The 21,097-nt window shown below is 39.2% G+C and overlaps 2 protein-coding genes across 3 annotated transcripts; one reads left to right on the top strand and one right to left on the bottom strand.

Moving 5' to 3' along the window:
* Positions 1 to 2,060: 2,060 nt before the first annotated feature.
* On the bottom strand, positions 2,061 to 14,939 carry tapt1b (transmembrane anterior posterior transformation 1b). The gene is made up of 14 exons (XM_051384442.1): positions 14,721 to 14,939; positions 13,297 to 13,427; positions 13,078 to 13,196; positions 11,715 to 11,877; positions 11,440 to 11,575; positions 10,307 to 10,404; positions 10,145 to 10,214; positions 9,868 to 9,948; positions 9,555 to 9,664; positions 7,332 to 7,391; positions 6,974 to 7,042; positions 6,796 to 6,872; positions 6,520 to 6,692; positions 2,061 to 5,203 (listed from the first exon to the last, which is right to left on the bottom strand). The coding sequence occupies exons 1-14, from the start codon at positions 14,896 to 14,898 to the stop codon at positions 4,953 to 4,955; spliced, it is 1,716 nt and encodes a 571-aa protein (XP_051240402.1). The 5' UTR covers positions 14,899 to 14,939; the 3' UTR covers positions 2,061 to 4,952.
* A 2,546-nt stretch (positions 14,940 to 17,485) lies between these two features.
* On the top strand, positions 17,486 to 20,903 carry clrn2 (clarin 2). 2 transcript variants are annotated; one of them, XM_051385661.1, is made up of 4 exons: positions 17,486 to 17,524; positions 17,677 to 18,015; positions 19,179 to 19,358; positions 19,864 to 20,903. In XM_051385661.1, the coding sequence occupies exons 2-4, from the start codon at positions 17,763 to 17,765 to the stop codon at positions 20,130 to 20,132; spliced, it is 702 nt and encodes a 233-aa protein (XP_051241621.1). In that variant the 5' UTR covers positions 17,486 to 17,524; positions 17,677 to 17,762; the 3' UTR covers positions 20,133 to 20,903. The 2 variants fall into 2 exon arrangements, with proteins under 2 accessions (XP_051241621.1, XP_051241622.1); XM_051385662.1 differs by lacking the exon at positions 17,486 to 17,524 and adding an exon at positions 17,541 to 17,569.
* Positions 20,904 to 21,097: the final 194 nt, after the last annotated feature.

The following is a 21,097-nucleotide window of genomic DNA, read 5'->3' on the forward strand; positions in this document are numbered from 1 at the left end:
GTCTCTCTCTCTCTCTCTATCTGTCTGTCTCTCTCTCTCTCTCTATCTGTCTGTCTCTCTCTCTCTCTCTCTCTCGGTCTCCCTCTGCCTGTCTCTCTCTCTCTGTCTGTCTGCCTTTCTCTCTCTCTGCCTGTCTCCCTCTCTGTCTCTCTCTCTCTGCCTGTCTCCCTCTCTGTCTCTCTCTCGGTCTGTCTGTCTCTCTCTCGGTCTCCCTCTGCTTGTCTCTCTCTCTCTCTGTCTCTCTTTCTCTGACTGTCTGTCTTTCTCTCTGTGTCTGTCTCTCTCTTTCTCTGACTGTCTGTCTTTCTCCCTCTCTGCCTGTCTCCCTCTCTCTCTCTCTTTCTCTGTCTGTCTGTCTGTCTGTCTCTCTCTCTCTTTCTCTGACTGTCTGTCTGTCTGTCTCCCTCTCTGTTTCTCTGACATTCTGTCTTTCTCTCTCTCTGCCTGTCTCTCTCTCTGTCTGTCTGTCTCCCTCTCTGTCTCTCTCAATGTTTCAATTCAAAGAGCTTTATTGGCATGAACAAAAATATTGTTGGTTTAACCTCAGTTTTATATTATTGAAAGTAAGTAAAGGTTATAAACAGGGTCGGGAGGGTTACTTTAAAAATCTAATCTGATACAAGTACTAGTTATCTGTTTTAAAAAATCTATCACAAATATCACATTAAAGTAATGTAATTTGATTACTCAGTTACTTTTAGATGACCTGATAATCACAAAACAACCCAAAAGAAAATAAATAAGAAGTATTGATGGAAGTTTATTCTATAAGACAAAAAACTGTCCTCTGCTGTGTAAATAAAAACTGATACTAAAAGCTTCATTACATATTTTATGTGCACTTTTTGTTCTACTTTTTTACTCCATCCCAATTATTGGACAGCTTTAGTTACTACGTTTAATGTATTTTATGGTTCCAGCTCGTCAAACGTGATGATTTGCGCCTTTTCCTTTTAAAAAAAATCAAAACATTTGGGTCGATTGTTTGAACAAAAAGAGGATTGTGAAGATGCATCTTTGGGCTCCGGGTAATTTTAACATCAGTTTTCACTCATATTAGAATTTCTACAAACCAATCGATCAATCAACCAATCGAGAATCTAATAAGACTCATCCATAAAGAAAATAATCATTAGTTGCAGCCTATAAAGTTAAAAATTTGCTCCACCTCAAGCAACAATAACAGTAAAATCCTGTTTTTATATTAATATTAATAATCTAATAGTGTATTAATAGTATAAAAGTAACAGGGAACATCATTTCTGAATTTAACTTTTAATACTTGTAAGGTATTATTATCAGTGTGGTATCAGTACTTCTACCTCTGAAGGATCCTCCTCCTGTAACGCAGTGTTACTGTACGTAACTAAAGGTTGTAAACAGTCAACCTCACTTTACTTTTTACTGCTCACTCACCTGAGCAGCAGAGGTCAGACGGTGTAACGGTGTCCGATTACGAGAGAACCGAAGCACACAACCTCGGTGAGTCTCTGCATGAAAGCGAGACAGGTTCATTGACTCTATACCGTGTGACCTTTAGCTCCGAGGTTGATCAGATAAGTGGATACAAGGGGAATTTTGGCAAACAGAAAAAGTTTGAGATTTAAAAAAAAAAGGGAAAACCCAAAGTTCAGTTACAGTCGAAGTTGTGCAAGTCTTGGGGGGTAAATAGCTTTGAAGTCACTCCCAATGATACACTACGCTGGTTATCTGTAAATGTAAAAGTATGTTGGTGTCATTAGGGGAAAAATACAAGTCATGTATCCAGGAGCAGATAATTTATCTAACAAAAAACAGTCCCCCCCGGTGTGTGAATGTGTGATGACAGACTCAAAATGCCCATTGAAGGGGAACAGTGGTCTGCAGTGTTTGCCCTGTGAACAGAGCCCTGCAGTGACTCCTTTCAGTCCAACACCCGCCACTGTTCTCCTGCGCGCTCTCTCACACACACACACACACACACACACACACACACACACACACACACACACACACACACACACACACACACACACATATATAAACAGTATTTATACAGTCACATCACAACCACAAAAGGGTTTAAAAAACAAAAATCTTGTTTTATTCTCCTTCTACCATGTAGGAGTTGTATTACATAGATGGTTTGTACATGAGAAATAAAAACAACGAAATATCCAATTCATACATATAGTATGTCTTTTGGTAGTGAAATCCATTCATGCACTGCAAATTATCTCTCTCGCTCTCTCTTTCACTCTCTCTCTCTCTCACACACACACACACACAAGATGCATCCACACTCTTAATCCTTCCTTTAAAAGACTGCAGGTATTTATTTTACTGTACCGACCGTCCTCCTCTGGTTAACTTGGACTTAGCATGTTTGTGCCTCTCATGTATTATTAGCATTACGGCTGAGCTCTAAACACACACACACACACACACACACACACACACACACACACACACACACACACACACACACACACACACACACACACACACACACACACACACACACACACACACACACACACACACACACACACACACACACACACACACACACACACACACACACACACACACACACACACCTGGTGATATTTGATTTACCCAGAAGGTCTGTTAACTGAAATGTGAGGATCGAAATGTTGTTAATAAAAAGTAAGAGTCTGACGGACTGTGTGTGCGCGGGAAGTGTTTTTGATCCGAAGCCACTAAGACTATTTGAGCTACTTTCCAAGATGCAACTAATCCTTTCTGGGTAGCAGGAAATTCATTATCTCCTTGGTTTGTATGACATAAGAAAAATATAAAAACTTGTATATAAAAACTTGTAATAAACAGCAGGACAAATGTTGTATATCTATTAATAAAACCTGATTTTTGTTTAATGAAATACAAATTAATTAAGGATGTTTGTCATTTTATGGCTAGCAACTTTGTTCGGATTAAGAAAATAAGAGTTGCAGCTTTTGAAACTAATAAAAATCTTTATTATTGCGCAGTAAACTGAATATATGTCACTCAGATTGTTAGAAGAGGCTCTGATGAGTCTGGAAACATCTTTAGAGCGGCAAATTGTCAAAAGACCTTCCGGGTTTTTCAAAGATCACCAGGTATTTTCTCTGTTAAAAATATGAATGTCTAGCACTCTGGCTTGAATGTAATGAAATATTGGCATGAGAGGCAAAACTTTGGGGCTAGGTTGGACCCAGCTTTTGCCCAGGACATACGACTCCTGGCACTTCAGACCGTAGTTATACGATCCACTTAAGTTTGTCGAAACTGCACAGCATCGAAAAGACACACAAGCATTTGGAAAGAGCTTCTTGCAACAATCAAAGCCAGCAGCCAAACACACCAAACTATGCCAGGAAACCTTTAGGGATCAAACCTGGTTCACTGCTCTCTGGCTAATGAAACATTTCTGGGGTTCACCTGCTTTTCATGTGATCACAGTGCTGACACAATCCTCATTGTTTTCTGTGCCGTCTGTTTGTCTGTCAGCAGGATTGTGGGTAAAAAAAAACCGACTGGCCCGACATTCGTAAGACTTGGTGGAAGGGTGTAGCATTGGTCAATAAAGGAAACCCATTATATTTTGGAGCAGATCCGAGATCAACTGTAACACCGGTATCTATGGCAAAATTAACTGAATTCGTAGCGCATGCGTGAACCCGTCGTAAAGTGAATGAACTGAACATACAACAACACGATACACACCTTCTAGTCCCCTTCTACTACTATTATTTAGAGGTGATTCACCCTTACAGCTGTGCCTCAGCCTTCAGGTATCCTTTAACATTGTACATGTAAATCTTGGTTATTTATCGCTGTCAAAGAAGATTTTGAAAAACACGTTAGGTTGAATTTTAAATGAGACCTGGAACAGATTACGTGATTATCTGTACGCTAACATGCTTTGAATGATGACGGTACGCATGAAGCATAACGAAAAAAGAAAGAAAATCACCTAAAAATGAAACATCTTCCAAACTTGTCTGGCCTGGAGCCCACTTCAAAATAAATACTTGTGCCTTTGCAAACAGGCACCGACTTATCTCAGTGCTTCAAAGTAACAATATCAACACAAATTGCACGATACTAAAACCTCCAAACTTTTATCTGCATCGAAAAAAGGTAAAAGTCACCGCTGTGACCAAGCAATGAGGGTGTCGACTGTGCACTTAGTGTCTGCCACGTCTAACGGATATGGATATCTGGCCTCTTAAACTCAATTTAAACAGGAACCTTTTAAATGTGTGTTGGGGTTGTGTGTGTGTGTGTGTGTGTGTGTGTGTGTGTGTGTGTGTGTGTGTGTGTGTGTGTGTGTGTGTGTGTGTGTGCGGCTATTGACTACGGACGATTTTAGAAAAAAGATCTGCGATTCCTAATAAAAACTTTCATTTCAAATATTATAATTTTTTTCCAGGCTTTTTGAAATTAAAAAAATGTACAAAAATTGACAAGTTTTGTTCTCACTAAAAACAACTCAGCGCTGTACATGTGATTGTGCTTTTGAACACATACTCGCACAGTCCAGCTGTCATGTTCCTATGATCACACAGCGACCCACGTTCTACAATTTCACATATGCATATATGTTCCTCTCTTCGTGCTCCGCTTCAGCTGCGCATGCCAGTTTTTCCCCGCCACCCCCCCTCCCCAATCGTGGTCATCGGCAAACATGTCTGCAGGTTGCCGTGACAACCAAGACCCAGCCTCCAAGAGTCTACCTGGTTTCGCGGGGTCACCGACTGGACCAGATGGAAACACCTGAAACGGCCTCTGATGCTTGTAGTAACAGCTTTATGCCTTGGCTGGTTTTATCAGTAATAAATAAATAAATACTCCTTGGGTCAGGTGCACAAAAATATGTCTGGTCTGAGCATGCTCCATGACCCGTGTCTGATCCCTGAACCTCGCTGTTTTGCCAGGACACACCGACTGGTTTTATATGGCATTCAGTCTATTCGGTTGCCACAGATGGTGAAGCGGTCTATTTCCAGCAAATCTTTCTTGGGTGTTCTGTGTTCGAGTCCGTCCCCTTCCAGTCCCGTGTTAGCGTTGATGATTTTGTCATCGTCCTCGTCTGGCGTAGTCAGGAATGTGTCCGAGTCACTCTTAGGGATTGTGGGGACAGAGGTCTCTGCCATATTGGCAGGTGGAGGATTGTCTGATGCCAGTGGTATTCCTCCTTTGTCGGCTGTGGGTTCTGTTGGAGAGAGCGGTAGAGTTTACTGATGCAGCAGAGGAACATACATACTACAACTGACAGTCCAATAAACGCCTCCACCAAAGCAGAAATGTCTTCTCTGTGTGCTGAAGCGGTGTGCATGGGACTGACTGTAGAAAGAGTGATACTCAGCCTTTAAAAAGTCTGGAGGGTAGTAACAGAGCATTACTTCCATGGCCAAGAGGCACATCATTAACTAATTAAAGTTTGTTTGTTGGGATACAGATTACAGGCTAAAGAAAGCCCCATTCATGACTAGCTACATCCACTGTGTAGTATTTCTGTTGGAAAACTGGCCCCTGGTTGTTACTATATCAGAGTGGTGTAACTTTAGCTGCTCCGTCCGTCTGTTTGTTTTGGGAGTTTTACACTCCTTACAAAGACCTTTCTGTTTTAAATTAAAACATACATTTGAAATACTAACAAGTATGTGATTTTTTTCTTTTATGTCTTACCAATAACCAATACTGGGACTAATTAGCTCTACACTAAAATGCTTTAAGAACAATGCTGTGCCTTTATTTACATTTCTTCTACATGGATCATCAACAGGATGCTGTAAAATGTGCCAGTAACAGTTGTTGTTTCAGTTGTTGTCGGCAAGAAAAGAGAAGTTTTAAAAAACTTAACATTTTATGTGGTAAATCTGTCGCTTTTATCATTGTAAACTTTATATGTACTTAGAAAAGGAACGTTTTACAGGCATAGCAACACTAACTAAAGGCCATAGCACACCAATCAAACCTTTTCAAATAAACACAAACAAACACAGATGTTTGTTTGGTCAGATTCAACCCATGTTTGATGAAGTTTGGTTTGCAATGCTTGAGCATTCCCAGCATTAGAGGTAAATGAGAGATGTAGTCCCTCTAATTTGTTTTTATTTTCCTTTCTCATAAGTGGTGTAAACTTTTCCCAACTGCCTGTAGTTGGCTACTGCTCTGGTGCATCTTGCGACAAGATTACAAAACCAGATCTGTCTTTATTTTCCAGCTAACAACAAAGATGAAAAGCTAGCTTCAGCTTTTAGCTTGTCCCCTGTGTTGTCTTCGTAACTAACACTGCTTGCTCCGTATTTTCGTCCGATATTTCTTCCATGTTTGAAGACGTCTTGCCACTTTTACACAGAATGGTATAAAGAGTGTCTCCACATTAGATACCATCTTCACTCTCATTTTTAAAGAACATTTCCTGTTGTTGGAGAATGTTTGATCGGCGTGCCACGAGCTTAAGTAGGGCGGAGAATGCTCTATTTATCAATTTAGGAATAGAGAGATGGATTAACTCATTGCTACCTTGCTGCGGTACAGGATGAACGAGTTTGGTGCGGTGAGCTCTGGAGTTTGCACGGCTGGAGACAACGGAGGGTGGAGGGTCGAAGAGCTTTTCTTCCATCTTGGCCTCTTTGACGAACACACAAGACGTCCCCAGCAGAACGATACTGTTGAGCACCTTCAGAGTGATCATCCTGCACACACAAACACACACAAAACATTACAAACTACATACAAACATTAAGAAACAGAGAAGTAATAACACTGTAAATGTGTGCTCAAAAACTTGACATTTACCCCAGGTAAAACAGCAGCACACACATAAAGGAGAGTGAACCCTGGATCTTCACTGAGCTGGTCACTACTCTGATCAACTGAAGAAAGAAACACAAACACGTCATCAGATGTAAAGTGTATACAACATTAGAACATACACAATGAATATCAATGGATATCGTTATAAAACGTGACTGACCAGCAGAGCTAAAGGCAGAGGGATGAAGCCCATTCTTCTGGATACTGAGTCACTGTAGTCTGTGTAAGCCTGGAGACACATTTAAGACATTTTTCTCATAATTCATCAACAACCAACAATACTCTTTTCTTCCCCAACCACTGCATAAACCATTACATAACAACAGTCAGTCAAAAAGGAAAGATTAGAGGACATTTCCTAAATATTGCAAGTTTTGAGGAAACAACTTATTTAAAGTATGAATACATCACTTTCCTGCATAACAAGCAACCCCACATGGGATTTTGAGAAAGTTTGAATAGATTTTGTCGAACAGTTGGGTGGAGACTCAGCTGATATTTGAACTTATTTCACTCACATTTTTCTGTCGACTACTGACAAGGTCAAATGCAAGGCTGGCTCTGTATTCCCCGTATACCTGGAAAATGACACGGAGTAACAACATTAGTCAGCCAGAGTATAAACATTAAACACCAAAGATATATACAGTTACTGACATAGAAGAAATGAGCAGAAGGTATCTGTGTTATAATGATAATAGATGATAAATGTTAACTTGTTTATTTAAAAAAAACAAAAAAACAAAGCTGCCTCTTGGAGCCTCATAATTCTGAATCTAGATAAAGCCAGTGTAAATTTTAAAAAGTGAAAAAGGCAAAGTGCACACATGGTGTGGGCATTATTTTCTACTGTCTCAGCAACAACCTGCTTTCGCTGTGAGGGAGGCATCATTGGGCTGTCAAACAGACCTCTTAATAACATGGAGAAGGAAATGCTGTGTGCCAGCGAAAGCACGTGTTCACACACATGTTTTGCAATTAATGCTGTTGTTGGCAAAAGAGGGATGTGTAGTTTTTTTTAAATCGCTGGTGGTTGTTTCTGTGTTTGAAAAGCTCCTCCTGAAGCAAAAGTATGTGTGGAGGAACGGGGGGAGCTCCACATCAGGTGCACAAGCATTGATTGACGCTGTGTTGGGAGACTCCTCATGGCTCTGATTGGTTGTTTTCTTTCAGATATAGTGGATTCTCGCAAATGCCATTAGGGGCACTAGGAGGAGCCAGAGGAAGCTGACTTATCTCTATCTCATGCACTACAGTGAGGAATATAGTGACAGAATATGACGAGTTATTTCTATAAAAGTTACCTACAGCAGCTTTAATGGATACACAAGTGCTTGACTGCCAACTACGTGTGAGTGAGGTCTGTGTGATTAGGTTTGACAGTTTGGAGATAAAGGGGTTAATCCCTTCCTGTGGAGTTAGTTTCTGTTACGTAACCAAAGTTACAACTCCTCGAAGGAAATCAAAGAGAAAAAGAAGACAAGAGGGAAGCGGGTGGGAAGCCAACAAAGTCATGATGAAACGGGAGAAAACTACAGTTTCCCTCTGATACTACAGTGTATCTGGAGTGAGACAGTGAGAAAGAACACAAAACACAAGAAACATGTAGTGTAAATCAGTAAAGTAGGTTAGAATAGAGAAAAAGGAAAAGTAAGCTTAAAGATAATCCTAACACCAGGTCCACTAATCAGTTTTTTCCTGAGCATTCGACTGCATCTCACAGTCTCTGTCAGCAGATGGAGTTTTCTCAGTTTCAAGTAAACACGTCCAGAACTGATCAGTGTCATTATCAGTCATCACTACTAGCTATTAAACCCCCTGCCACAGTTGCACTCATTCACAGGGTCATAACTCAGTCAAAACTTAACACAGACATTTCTAAATATAGTGTGACTTACAATAAGTCAATATCTCTCTGTCCACTGCAAGTAAATGTTCACAAAGTGGATTACAAAATAATAGGAAATAAGATGCTCCAGAACACGAGATGCACGTGAATCATGTTTTACGTTTTCTTCACTGTCAAAGTAACCCAGTGATAGTTGACTGTACGTCCATGAGTACTCTGCAAAGAGGAAATGCTAACAGCTAATTCAAATATAGGTTTTAAAAAAGGAGGGCTTCAGTTGTTGTAGCCCACAGATAACTAATTGCATCCATGGCGTCATTGTACTTCCCGTTTACATCTTCATAAGCATCTTCACATTATTATATTATTAGTATCCTCAAAACAGATGCAAGATAAAGAATAAGAATAGGAGTGACAAAATCCACTAATATTAACTTTTTGTGTTGCACTATCGACAGTATTACTGGCTCACAATGCCCTGTAACAACATAGTTCTTATATTCCTGGAGATACAAACACATGTACACTAACAACTCACATGCAAACTGACTGATTGCATTCCTGAATATCCAAACTTATTCTGAAAAACACTATACAGCTATAACTACTATATAACTATACAAGGCATGTCTAGCCAATAGTGGCCCTGCTAAAAGCCTGTAAATTAAAAAAAGGAGTAAAAACAAACATCCATTCACTGTGACTGTAAGATATGGTTTTAAAGCACTGGAAAAAAGCCAGTAAATGGACCTGGAATTGGATTAGTTTGTGAAATTGAAATGCGCTCTTTGTGGTGGTGTGTTCCTTTGGCTGTCACACTTCCCAGGACACCCACTGCACCACAACCTTAATGGATAAAACGTGAAAGTACTGCATGCAAAGAAGGACTCACATCAGCACTGATGTCGTTGAATTTGGTGATGAAGGCGTGTTTGACAACGTCCACGGCGACCTCTGAGGCTATCACCATGACTACGTCAGGAAACAGCACCCACAAGTGGTCTAAAAACAAACACATGAAACCCATCAGTCTTTATTTTCAGTAAATTAGCTATAAAAAGTCAGTAACAGTTCACTGTAGAGCCTCACTAAGAAGGAAGTACGAGTGAGAAGCAGTGTGATGTAACGTCTAGCTGTCATATAGATAAACTGGCTGTGTAAATGCCAGTAATGTCACATTATCTGTACAGCACTGTGTTAGTTACCAGGGTTCCACGAGAACTGCTCCATGTTTCTCAGACAGACGATGAGCAGGAGGATGTAGTTGGTGAACCTCTCTTTTATGTCTGTGGGAAACAAACAAATCAATCCTGGATTAACCTACTTTGTCACTGCGGCTGAGCTCGATTCCATAAATTTACCTTCTACTAAATCACCAAGTTCAAAAGGCCCGAGTTACAAAATGTCCACACGCAAGGCTGATTTTCGGGCTCATGTTTGGCTGTTTTAGGGTATCATTTAGGGTATCAATCAACCACTTACCACTGTTTGACATCTGGAAAAGGTTGTTCTTTTCAAACTTCTTGAACACGCTTCCTTTGATCTCCACAAACTGCAAAAGAAAAAGAACCAAAATATCACAGCTGGACTGATGCTGCATGCACTGTTAATAGAGTTAAATGTGTCTGTGTGCGTTGTACTCACGTTGTTTGACATCATGATGGTGAGCAGGGACTTGTTGTGGGAGTTGAAGGCTACATTGAGAGTGGTGGCCTGAACCATGATGAGGATGGCATGGAGAACTAGATACGAACATTGCTGAGGAAAATACACTGAGGATTATAGTAATGAAGACCTTACTGTGTGTTAATGCTCTTGTACACCCACTAACAGGCATGTTCTACTAGTCTGAAGTAAAAACGTACAACTACTGATTATTTCATTAATTATATTGACTCATTATGTCTATAAAATGTCAACAAACAGTAAAAATTGCCTATAACAATTAAAAAATTTGACATCTTCAAATCAACAGTCCCAAACACCAAAAGATGTTTAGTTTACTTTCACAGAAGACAAGAAAAACACAGTAAAAATTCAGATTTTGGTATTTACACCTACCCATCATTCTTAGATTAGAGACATTTTCTACTTTTCACCCACACTAAGAAATGTATCTGCCAATTTTTGAAAAACATGCGCTGAAAAATTAAAATGTCATCCGAGACTGACAAACTGATGCCATTTCTTGGATTTTTAGTCGACGAATTAAAATTATTCAAATTACAAACTGCTTGATAACAATGTCACTTTGTTTATACCTTTATACTTTACCAAATCCCTTTTTTGTTTCATTCTACTAGTTTTAGTTTTTTCTTTTCTCCCTCTATTTATGTTAATTGCATTGTTGTCTGTTATCACTCTATTCTTGCCTTAACTCATTAGTAGATTTGCCTAGTACTTCTATATTTTAAGTTGTTTGTCTTTTCTTATTGTATATTTGTATTTGAGATGTTCAGGACCCAAGGAAGACTAGATACATACATGTGCTTTTGATGGGGATCCATAAATAATCAATTAACATGGAAACTGTTATAAATAAAGTCCAGAAAAATTACATAAACCATTAATAGAACATCAAAATTATTGTCCATTAATTTCCTGTCGATCGACTTTTTGTTGTTGTTGTTGTGTTGTTTTGTTTCAGCTCTAAGCGGTGTGTGTTTTATTTAACCATTTTCTGACCTCTGTTTTTTGTTAACTCAGGCACACAGGCACACAGATAAACACAGGCACACAGATAAACAACAATCACAGGTCCTTCTCAGTGAGGATACAGACGTAGAGCACAGCCATGAGGAAGTGAGGGATCACGCCTATGTGTGCTCTCTTCTTCTCCTTTGGTTCTGTGGCGGTCCAGTACAGAGCGTCCAGGATGTCTTGGCCAAATGATGAGAACAGGCGGTCCGCCACCTGATACAACAGGGGAAGGACGGGAGGGGGGGCGAGAGTGAGAAAGAGTTAGTGACTAAACGTGGGAGCACAATCAGGGTTCTAAATATTATTATTATTATTATTATTATTATTATTATTATTATTATTATTAGTGTACCTCTAACATGTTGTATATGATGTATAGTTTGATGACAGACTGTCCCCTGATCAGGTGGTACATCATGGCGTAATCCACGTAGCTCATCATAGAGTAACACAGCACCATAATGAAGCCTTTCAGCACGTCACACACCTGGGCTGGCTGGAGCAGGCGGGAGCCACTAAAACACACAAATTACACACGGAAGAAATGTTTTTACAGAAGAACGTCACAGGACAAAGAAAAACAGAGTACCAGAACATGTTGTTATAATCTGTTTAATCTGAACAAAGTCAGAGAGAGCTCTACTGCCATCTAGAGGTTAAAAACAATGTTGCACTGGTTGTTTCTCTTTACAAATGTGGACATTGACATGTGATGATATTTACCAAATCTGTATGTATCATTTAGTTTGTAACCACGCTGCAAAAAAAATATTATTTTCTTATATGACTTAATTTTTTTATTTACTGATGAATCATTGGTCTATGAAATGTGAGAGAACAGTAAAAAGATAAAATAATAATTTCCCAGAGCATCTTCAAATTGCTTGTTTTATCGAACCAAGGAATCTAAAACCCAAATATTTTAGTGTGTTTATGGTGTTTGCTAAATACAGAAAAGAAGCAAATCCTCACATTCGAGAGGGTGAAACTCAGAGAATATTGACTTTATTGCTCGATAAATGACCTGAAGGATCTCGACTCAACTTGATTCAATCGATTATCAACATTGTTGTCGATAATTCTTCTGTTTAACCAACAAACGATTGATTAAGTGATCTAGCTATAGTTTGTAACGATGTACAAACACATTCAGACTTTCTTTTAGAACTTAAACATTCAGTCGATCAACAAAAAATTAATCTGCAACTTTTTTGATAATCTCTTAATTGTTTAAGTGATTTTTTAAAAGAAAAAATGGAAAAACATTTGATGGTTCCAGTTTTTCATATGATTATGTGCTACCTTTTGTTGTCGTACAGTATAACAAACTGAATATCTTTGTACTGTTGGTCAGACAAAACAACCAATTTAAAGACGTTAACCTAGGGCTCTAGAAACATGTAATTTTTTTAATAGGCCAAAGAAAATAGAAGGCAGAATAACAAGTAAACTTCAGTTGTTATGTATTAATAGAAACATCTGAACATCGTTGAAACACACAACAATGCAATCTAATACAGCAGCTCTGCAATAAAAATACCCTTTTAGATATAATAAACCTTGTTTTTTGTTAAAACTTTATCAGAGGGGTGGTAATTCAAATTTATATTGAGGAAATGCTTTTGTTAGTCAAATATTGTTAGTCAACATGGTTAATGATCAACTCAAAACATTTATTTACATTTGCATCCCAAATACCTCAGCATATACTTTACCTGAGGCCACAGCAAGGCAACGTGAGGAGCCGTAAAAGGGCCAGAATCACCCTGAGGGGCAGCAGGGTGAACACGTAGAGAAAGGCATCCAGACAGAGGAAGAAGCCGAATGTCATCAACTGAAGAGAGAGAATGAAAATAAAAGAGGGGGAATATTTATTTATCTGGGACTTTTAAAACATTTCCCACAGTGTCTGTTTGTGTTGTTTGTGTGTTTACCTTCTCGAGCTCCTTGGGGATGCGGAGGCAGGTGTAGACCCTCTCTCTGCGCTCTGTGTATTTGGCCTCATTGTGTTCCAGGAAGTAGCCTCTGGTGAGCTCAGTCGTTATAAATCTGACCAGAGACAGGTCTACAGCCAGAAAAGAACAAGGTATTAAACACATATACACACACACACACACACACACAGACCTTACAGCCTTTTGCCTAAACCAACCATCCTTATCATTAACTGAACAACAATGAGGTTAAGTTCAGGGCTCAGACAGGCCAGTTAAGTTCTTCCACATAAAACAAGGAAAACACTTTCTTTATGCACTTTTTTGGTTTAACAAGGCAAGAAATTTCCTTAAAGTTTAAAGCACACTATTGTCTAGAATATTATAGTACTGTGCAGCAATAAGATTCCCCATAGCACCAATGCTATATATCAAAATCAATTTATTATTCCAGGGAGAATTATTCAGCCTATGAAAACACCTCTAATGTTTTTTTGTTAGGCTAAGCATGCGTTATAAAATGGGGGGTGAAGTTTGAAATATGTGGTTGTTAAGCAAGCAAGAGGGGTCTAATGATTCTCTCTCTATTAAGCTGCAATATGGAGAATATATATATATGAAGCTTGACTCAAAAGGCAGGATACCCCAGCTCCTGTTGCATCCATGGGCACAGAAAGGAAAAGCAAAAGGTGTAAACATTCAATTTAATAATGGCTGCAGGGTGCCAGTTAGCTGCTTTGGTATTGTGCATGCCGGCTCACTGCCTGCTCCACCTGAAACAGATCATTAATGTTATTAGGGCTAACACCTGGGCTTTTCCCACTATGACAAGTCAAAATATTTGCTCTGGAAATGGCCTATTTCTGACCAGACTCCTCTCAGCCAGTCTCTCAGCTTTATGTAAGTGTAACCAGTAACTGTAACCAATACGCCAAATCAATAAAGCATGACAAAACAGACACACAACTATGTGTACATGGGTTTGTCCACATACTTTTGGCCGTGTAGGGCAGCAGCAGCCTTTCTGAGTGCGCCTGTGCAAAGATTGAAGCAGCACGTCTTAGTTTGACAGAGAGACAAAACTGGCCTATTTACACTCCTGCATGATCACATCTGTGCACCAGTCGCGACTCATAATCCCAGTTATATTGTTTATTTACTGTAACTGAGCACTGCACTGTACTGCTAGTTAACATCCTGACACCAGAAACTCAGCAGCAGCGCCCCAAAAAGCTGCACAAGACTGACTGAAATTGCAACTGCGTGCTGAAGCGACTGTCACTATGACCCACAGCCACACGTACAGTGCAGCAAGGCGGTTATTTGAGCAACCTGTGTGCCAGCAGACACAAATACAGACAGTTTTTAGCTGCTAATAGCTAGCGCTGTCAAACCCGGGGTTTAACACCGAGGCTAGCTCTCACCTGACAGGTTGCGTTTCTTGCCCTTACTGCCGCCATTTTTATCGTTGCTCCTCAACGTCTCCGTGAGTCCGTCTGTCTCCTTGTTCTTCTCCGTGTTGGCCGCCTTTGTATCCCTCTCGCTGTCCTCCTTCTCCTTCTCTTTCTCCTCTCCGGGACCTGACGACTGCGAGTCCGCCATCTTCGTCGAACGGTCTCATCTGCTGCCTGGGAGACTGACAACTGCGTCACATGGTCTGACGTCATCACGCACTGTAGTTTCATCCAGCCACCGGCAGGCGTCGCCAAAACGTCCGCTGAGCGCCTTTGGGTTTTAGTTGATTGATTAAATCATTAATGGCTGATTGATTGGTTGGTTTTTTTTTTTGGTAGACTACCAATTTTCCTGAGGTTTTTTTTATGACATGGCCAAAATTAATTGGTGTATTCGAGATCTGTGTGTGGTACCTTTTCTACCTTTGGGTGTTCATCTGGGGTTCAACACTGGAATTTAAGACTTTGGTTTAGCTCCACAAACAAAAACAAAAACAAAAAAACTGGCAAGGTGCATCCTGTCTATGATCTAACTATCACAGCTTTGATGTCATATTAGAATAAGATTTAAAAGGAATACAATATTCGACCGAAAACATTACAAAAGATAAGAGCAATAGAGAATGAGAAATAATGAGGTGCAACAATGTAAATAAATACATAAAATACATTTTATGGCTGCTGCTGTTCCAGTATTTCTATTATAAATGCAATAAAAAGAAAAAATGGCATATTTGAGATGAAAAGAGAGCTGGGTTGGATTTAGCCACTGTGACCAAGCTGGATTACCAACTGGGTAAACCAGATAAACCGTCAATTGCACCACAAATGCACAATACAAATGCAATGATTTAACATGAACCCTGCATTTTGTAAAGATTTGTTTAATCAAATTACTACAAACTAACTGCACACAACAGACATGGACAGGTGTGGAGTTCCAGCTGCATTAGGACTTGTTAGGCTCTTAGGATTTAAGGCAAAATACAGTAATATACACTGAACTTGATGACACGTACGCATCGCGGTGCAGTACATACTGTACGTAATGTGCAGATGGTGGAAAGAACAGGTCTTTAACATGACCCACAGCTCATTTTACCCAGGGGGCTTAGTGCACGACTGGATTAACCTGCTTGGGGTCTCTGAGGCAAAAATGCACAGTTGAGCCCCTGTTAACCATTTTGTCACACTCAACTATGGTCATCATGTATTTTCCTTTACTGGAATAATAAAAAAAACTTAATTTTATTGACAACAGATTAATTTAGTACCATGTACATACAGTATCACCTTAAAACTAGATTTTAAAACAGGGCTTTTTTAAGACAGTGTCTCAAGATCAGGAGCCAATTTACGGCCCTTATAATGTGAGTGGATATCGCGCTTTAATGCTGCATGTAAGTGACAATTTATTCATTGTCACACTGTGAGTCGGAGGCATTTGGGGCTTTGAGTGATCCAGCCTTAAATGTTCATGGCTTCAAAATTTAAGATGTCTTTATGAGCTTTCTCTCCAACAACAGGGTTGCAGTTGCATCTCCAATCAGGTCATTCAGAGATATAAAAATAACAATATAAAGTACTGAGATATACATTGTTAATATATTATATCATTATTAAATATACTTTATTTATATATGGCACATTTGAAATACAGAGGCAATTAAAAGTGCTTAACATAAAAAAAATAAAACAATAAGTAGTAAAAAAAAAAAAAGACAGTTACAGTGCAGTAACAAGTTGCCCAAAATACCACAAATACAAATGCAGCAGAGAAACCAATTAATTGATCAAAGGCACAGAAGAACAACAGAGTTTTTAAATCTAGACTTAAAAGTAACGTATCTGAGATCCTCAAAATCTGGGTGTCGTCTGCATAGTTGTGATAATCATCACTGTTGTCACGTAGCCTAGTATTTGACCAAGTACAAGTACATGTACGGGCTCAATAATAGAGGCCTGAGAATGGAACCCTGAGGGACTCCACATGTGGTGATTTGTTCAGTTTTATAATGATCTGGCTTCGAGATTTGTGCCAGATAATCCCGCCCTCATTTCCAGAAGAATTCAAGAAGTAATTTATGGTCCATGTCACCAAAACTGATAAATGCAGTCGGTGGTGTGAAGTAAGTAACACTTCCTTTTACTTTACTTGGTTTCAATTTTAGCTCATTTCTACTTCTACTCCACTAGTTTTTTCAGAGGTAAATATTGTAGTCCACTACAGATGAGGTGGATACTTCAACAGATTTTTTTTTTTTTTTTTTAAATATGACACCATAATTAACTATCCAACAGCATATAAAGTAGTTCAAATGTGCTCTACCTCTATATATAAGTAATAATATTCCAATAATAAAACCACTTATATGCAAAATATGGACTTTAATAAATAAGTGGAGCATGCTAGAAACAAGATGTATTAGGACTATAAATCCTTCTTCATCTGAACTCATTGGTCCTTCAGTGGTTCACGCTGTCCTCCCCTGACCTTTAGGGTTTGTGTTACAATGGACCCTATATGTCACTCTGACACCATTAAACTACATCATTTTATTGCTGCAGCCACTTCTAAGGTCACCAATCGTGATTACATTTCCAGCTCAAAAGGCCAAGTTGCAAAGGTTAATTCATCCCCTGAATTAAAGAGCAGTGTGTGTGTGTGTGTGTGTGTGTGTGTGTGAGAGAGAGAGAGAGAGAGAGAGAGAGAGAGAGAGAGAGAGAGAGAGAGGGGAACCAGGCGCACGGGGGCCCGGATAGAGTTTCTCCCGGTAAGAGATCTCTCTGACCGCCATAGATTCGGTTTCTCCAACGCGGTGACTTCTCTTGACATCAACACATGCAACTTTTCGCCAAGAGTTATAACTATTTATTTCTTTTTTGTTCACGATTATGATTATTTTTTTCCTTTTTTAAACTCTAGATTAAACTCATGGTGATTGCCGAGCGCGCTCCGCGGTCGCTGCCCGGCGTAGTGTTACCTTCCTCGGGGCACGATGGGCTCGTAAGATGCCTTCGCTGTGGAAACGGATAACGTTCTCGGTGGCCTCGGTGCTCTGTGTCGGCTCTGTGGTCCTCCTGGTAGTGGCCCTGTCCACGGAGCGGTGGGTCGCCGGGCGGATCCTGTGTAAAACCGGGGCGGAGATAGTGAACGCGTCTCATCCGGAGATGGACCAGTTCATCGGGGACATTTATTACGGTTTGTTCCAGGGAGGAAAGGCCAAGAAGTGCGGGCTCGGCAAGAGGCACTCCAAAATATACAGTAAGATTAATAGATTAATAGATTCTTCTTAACACTGTGTAAGTTGTGTGTGTGCACCCAAGTTAAATATGGAGACACAAAGTATTTCATATTAAATTAAAAAACATTAAAAACATTATTTATTTCTTGCAATATAAACAAATATAGATTAAATAGCCTATATAACCATGAAATTGTGAGATAATACAGTAACTCCATCAATAAGCAGTTCACATGAATGTATTAATCAGTAAAAATGTCACATATAACATTCAGATAGATCAACACAGTTTTATCGCCTCTTGAAGTGATCAATAAAGCAAACGTTAACCCTCTGATGAATAGCTCACGATATCAAGATAGATAGAAGATTTAAGAGCAATACAAGTCCTGGAGATCACAAAGTTATCCAAAAATGCCAAATATATCAGTGTGAAATTTGGGGAAATGTGTTTAAAATTATGCACAATGCATCTAGAACATGTCAATTTCTTAAAAAAAAGTTAAAGATAAAATCAGTCTTCTGTTAAGTATTTAATTTAATGTAAACATATAGCTTATATAATACTGTCAGACAGTGGAATAAAGGATTTTTCCAGCTTCAAAGACACTTTTTTAGCACAAATATGAAACTTCTTTACTGTTTATGATAATTATTATATATATTTTTTTTTATTTGCCGAAACAATCAATAAAAAGGCTACTAAAGAGGATTGCCACCAGCTCTCTCTTTCTTTATATTAAAAGAATAAAAAATACACATAACCTGACACATTACTGATACTGCTACATACTGCAAACATGCTATTTAGTTAGTTTACTGACACTATTCTATATTGTGTTACTAAATATAATAACTAACATAGTAATACACCAATATTTTAATGCAAATATGCAACATAACATCCTGTACTAGGATGAATCTGAGGACATTATCGTATATGCTTTCATGATGTTCCACTCAAATACAGGTGATATTCAGGTGATGTTCGCAACCTGCTCATGCTCAACCTTCACTTTTCAAACCTTCTTCTTGAATGCTCACATACACACATATACAGTATAGGTCACTCTCCTTCAGCTCAGCCTTGTTTAACACAGTTTGGATGCTGCCAGTATTAGCGTTCATCAGTCCGTCAATGTGTGTTTTTATCTTTTTTCTTCGTTGCTGTCTGACTGCTCAGTTTTCCCGAAGCTTGTGCGGACGTTGAATGGTGGCCTTCACATGATGGTGATCCTCTTCCTGCTGGTGGCCGTGGGCTTCGCGTTTGTCAGCCTGTCTTTCTGCATTTACAACGCACGCAAGGTTCCCTACCAGAGCATCAAAGGGCACAAAGGACTCTACCTGTGGAACTTTATTGCTGGTGTGTGAGGCAACGTCACTCTTTTCTCTCAAATATCCCTAAAATGTAAATGTTTTTCTTACTTGTTTCACACTTCCACCATCATTTCTTTACATTTCTGCTTCTGTCCACTGTATAATTTGTGCAGTTAACTCCCCTTTATGTCTCTTTACCAAATTCTTCTTATTTTAATTTAAATGCCTATAGTGTTTTGTTCCATCCCTCTTCCTTTCCTTGTACTTCTGAGCATTACTTAACCTCTCTAATTTGCATTCATTTGAATGACCAGGGTTATTAAGAACACTTTACACACATTTTATAACTTTTTAGCAGATAAAAAACAAGACAAAACCAGTTTCCTGCCCTACATGCCGGTGTAAACATGTAAATCCTAGTAAAAAAAGAGGAGAAAGTCAGAAGTTTAAACATTTTTATGAACTAATGTTTTTTTATTATGCCAGATTTCAGGCGGTTCTGCACCCCTCAGCACTGATGCTTCCTGACCTTTCTCCCCCTCTGCTTCCAGCTCTTTTCGGTGCCCTGGCTATGCTGTGCTTCCTGGCAGCCGTGAGGCACCACGGTCTGACCGAGCGCGTGGCCAATTATCGCGAGAACCTCTTTGTGCTTGTCGTCCTGGATGACAGCCTGGACTGGTCTTTCTGGCTGGGTGTTGGCAGCATTGCGACTCACTTTGCCGTCTGTGGAGTGGTTGCCATGAGCCGGATCAAACTGCCCAAACCGGAGATTAAGAAACCTGAAGAACCCACTATTTCTTCTCTGGATCTGCTCTACTGAAGGACCAACCCGGGAGCACTGTTTGGTAGCATTTACATTACTGATGGTTGACTGAAACAAAGCACAATGACTGACAGCAGAGTGAAACCAACACTGTGCCAGAGCCCCATTGTTTTACATTTTATTTTTTATTTTTAATCATTACAGCCTCACAACTAGCGTTTAAATCCTCACTTGACACGTCATTCTCCAGGGTTAATACATGTTTATTTGTCTGTGATAATTATTTAAAGGACTCAAGTGTTGACTGGAAGGTGGTTTAAAGACAGTTCTTCTCATTTTCTGCTTAATGTTCACAGTTTTCTCTGCTACCAGGCTCCAGGTACTTAACTTAACCTCTGCACTATGGACATCCTGCACTGTGTATATTCTGTTTATAGCTGAATTATGTAAATACGTTTTTTTTCATTATATGTGTACCATCACTTTATGGTAGTGTAAAGTCTTCTGTCTTTGGTTAAGAGCATACGTGATGTCCCTTCATGAAGAATTTAAAGGTTTTTTTTAACAGTAATTATACTATTATTATTCCCTGATAGAAAGAGTGCAACTAATGCATGAATAATGATTTATTATAAGAGCTTCCATAAACAGAAAGAGACTAAATAATTATCCGTTTATTCGTCAAAATGTTAAGTAATGAAAATACTTTTATGACATGTGTTGAGTCAGTTGCATGACTTCAGAAGAATGTGAAAGCTTTCCCCCCTTTTCTTGTCATTGTTTTTAAATTGATATTTACAGAAGACATCGATTAAACAATTGGTTGGAGTACTTGTTTCCTCTTTGAGTGTGTGTGTGTGTGTGTGTGTGTGTGTGTGTGTCTTTTATTTTCTCCATCCCCTGAAAGCGGCCTGTCTTAAACCTGCAAATAACAGGTCTCAACCCAGTGAGGATTTACTTATATGTCAGTGAAAAGACGGAAGATTTTGTCTCTCAACAGAGCAACAAAAAATCTAAGTATT

This window comes from Dicentrarchus labrax, unplaced genomic scaffold, assembly GCF_905237075.1.
Source record: "Dicentrarchus labrax unplaced genomic scaffold, dlabrax2021, whole genome shotgun sequence".
NCBI lineage: Eukaryota > Metazoa > Chordata > Actinopteri > Moronidae > Dicentrarchus > Dicentrarchus labrax.

Excerpts from the sequence above, each read along its gene's own strand:
- clrn2 (XM_051385661.1), top strand. The coding sequence starts at position 17,763 with ATGCCTTCGCTGTGGAAACGGATAACGTTCTCGGTGGCCTCGGTGCTC. Across the intron at positions 18,016-19,178 it reads GAGGCACTCCAAAATATACA|TTTTCCCGAAGCTTGTGCGG; the intron begins GTAAGATTAATA and ends CTGACTGCTCAG. Across the intron at positions 19,359-19,863 it reads CCTGTGGAACTTTATTGCTG|CTCTTTTCGGTGCCCTGGCT; the intron begins GTGTGTGAGGCA and ends CTCTGCTTCCAG.
- tapt1b (XM_051384442.1), bottom strand. The coding sequence starts at position 14,898 with ATGGCGGACTCGCAGTCGTCAGGTCCCGGAGAGGAGAAAGAGAAGGAG. Across the intron at positions 9,949-10,144 it reads TTTCCAGATGTCAAACAGTG|ACATAAAAGAGAGGTTCACC; the intron begins GTAAGTGGTTGA and ends TGTTTCCCACAG. Across the intron at positions 6,873-6,973 it reads CTCTGCCTTTAGCTCTGCTG|TTGATCAGAGTAGTGACCAG; the intron begins GTCAGTCACGTT and ends TTCTTTCTTCAG.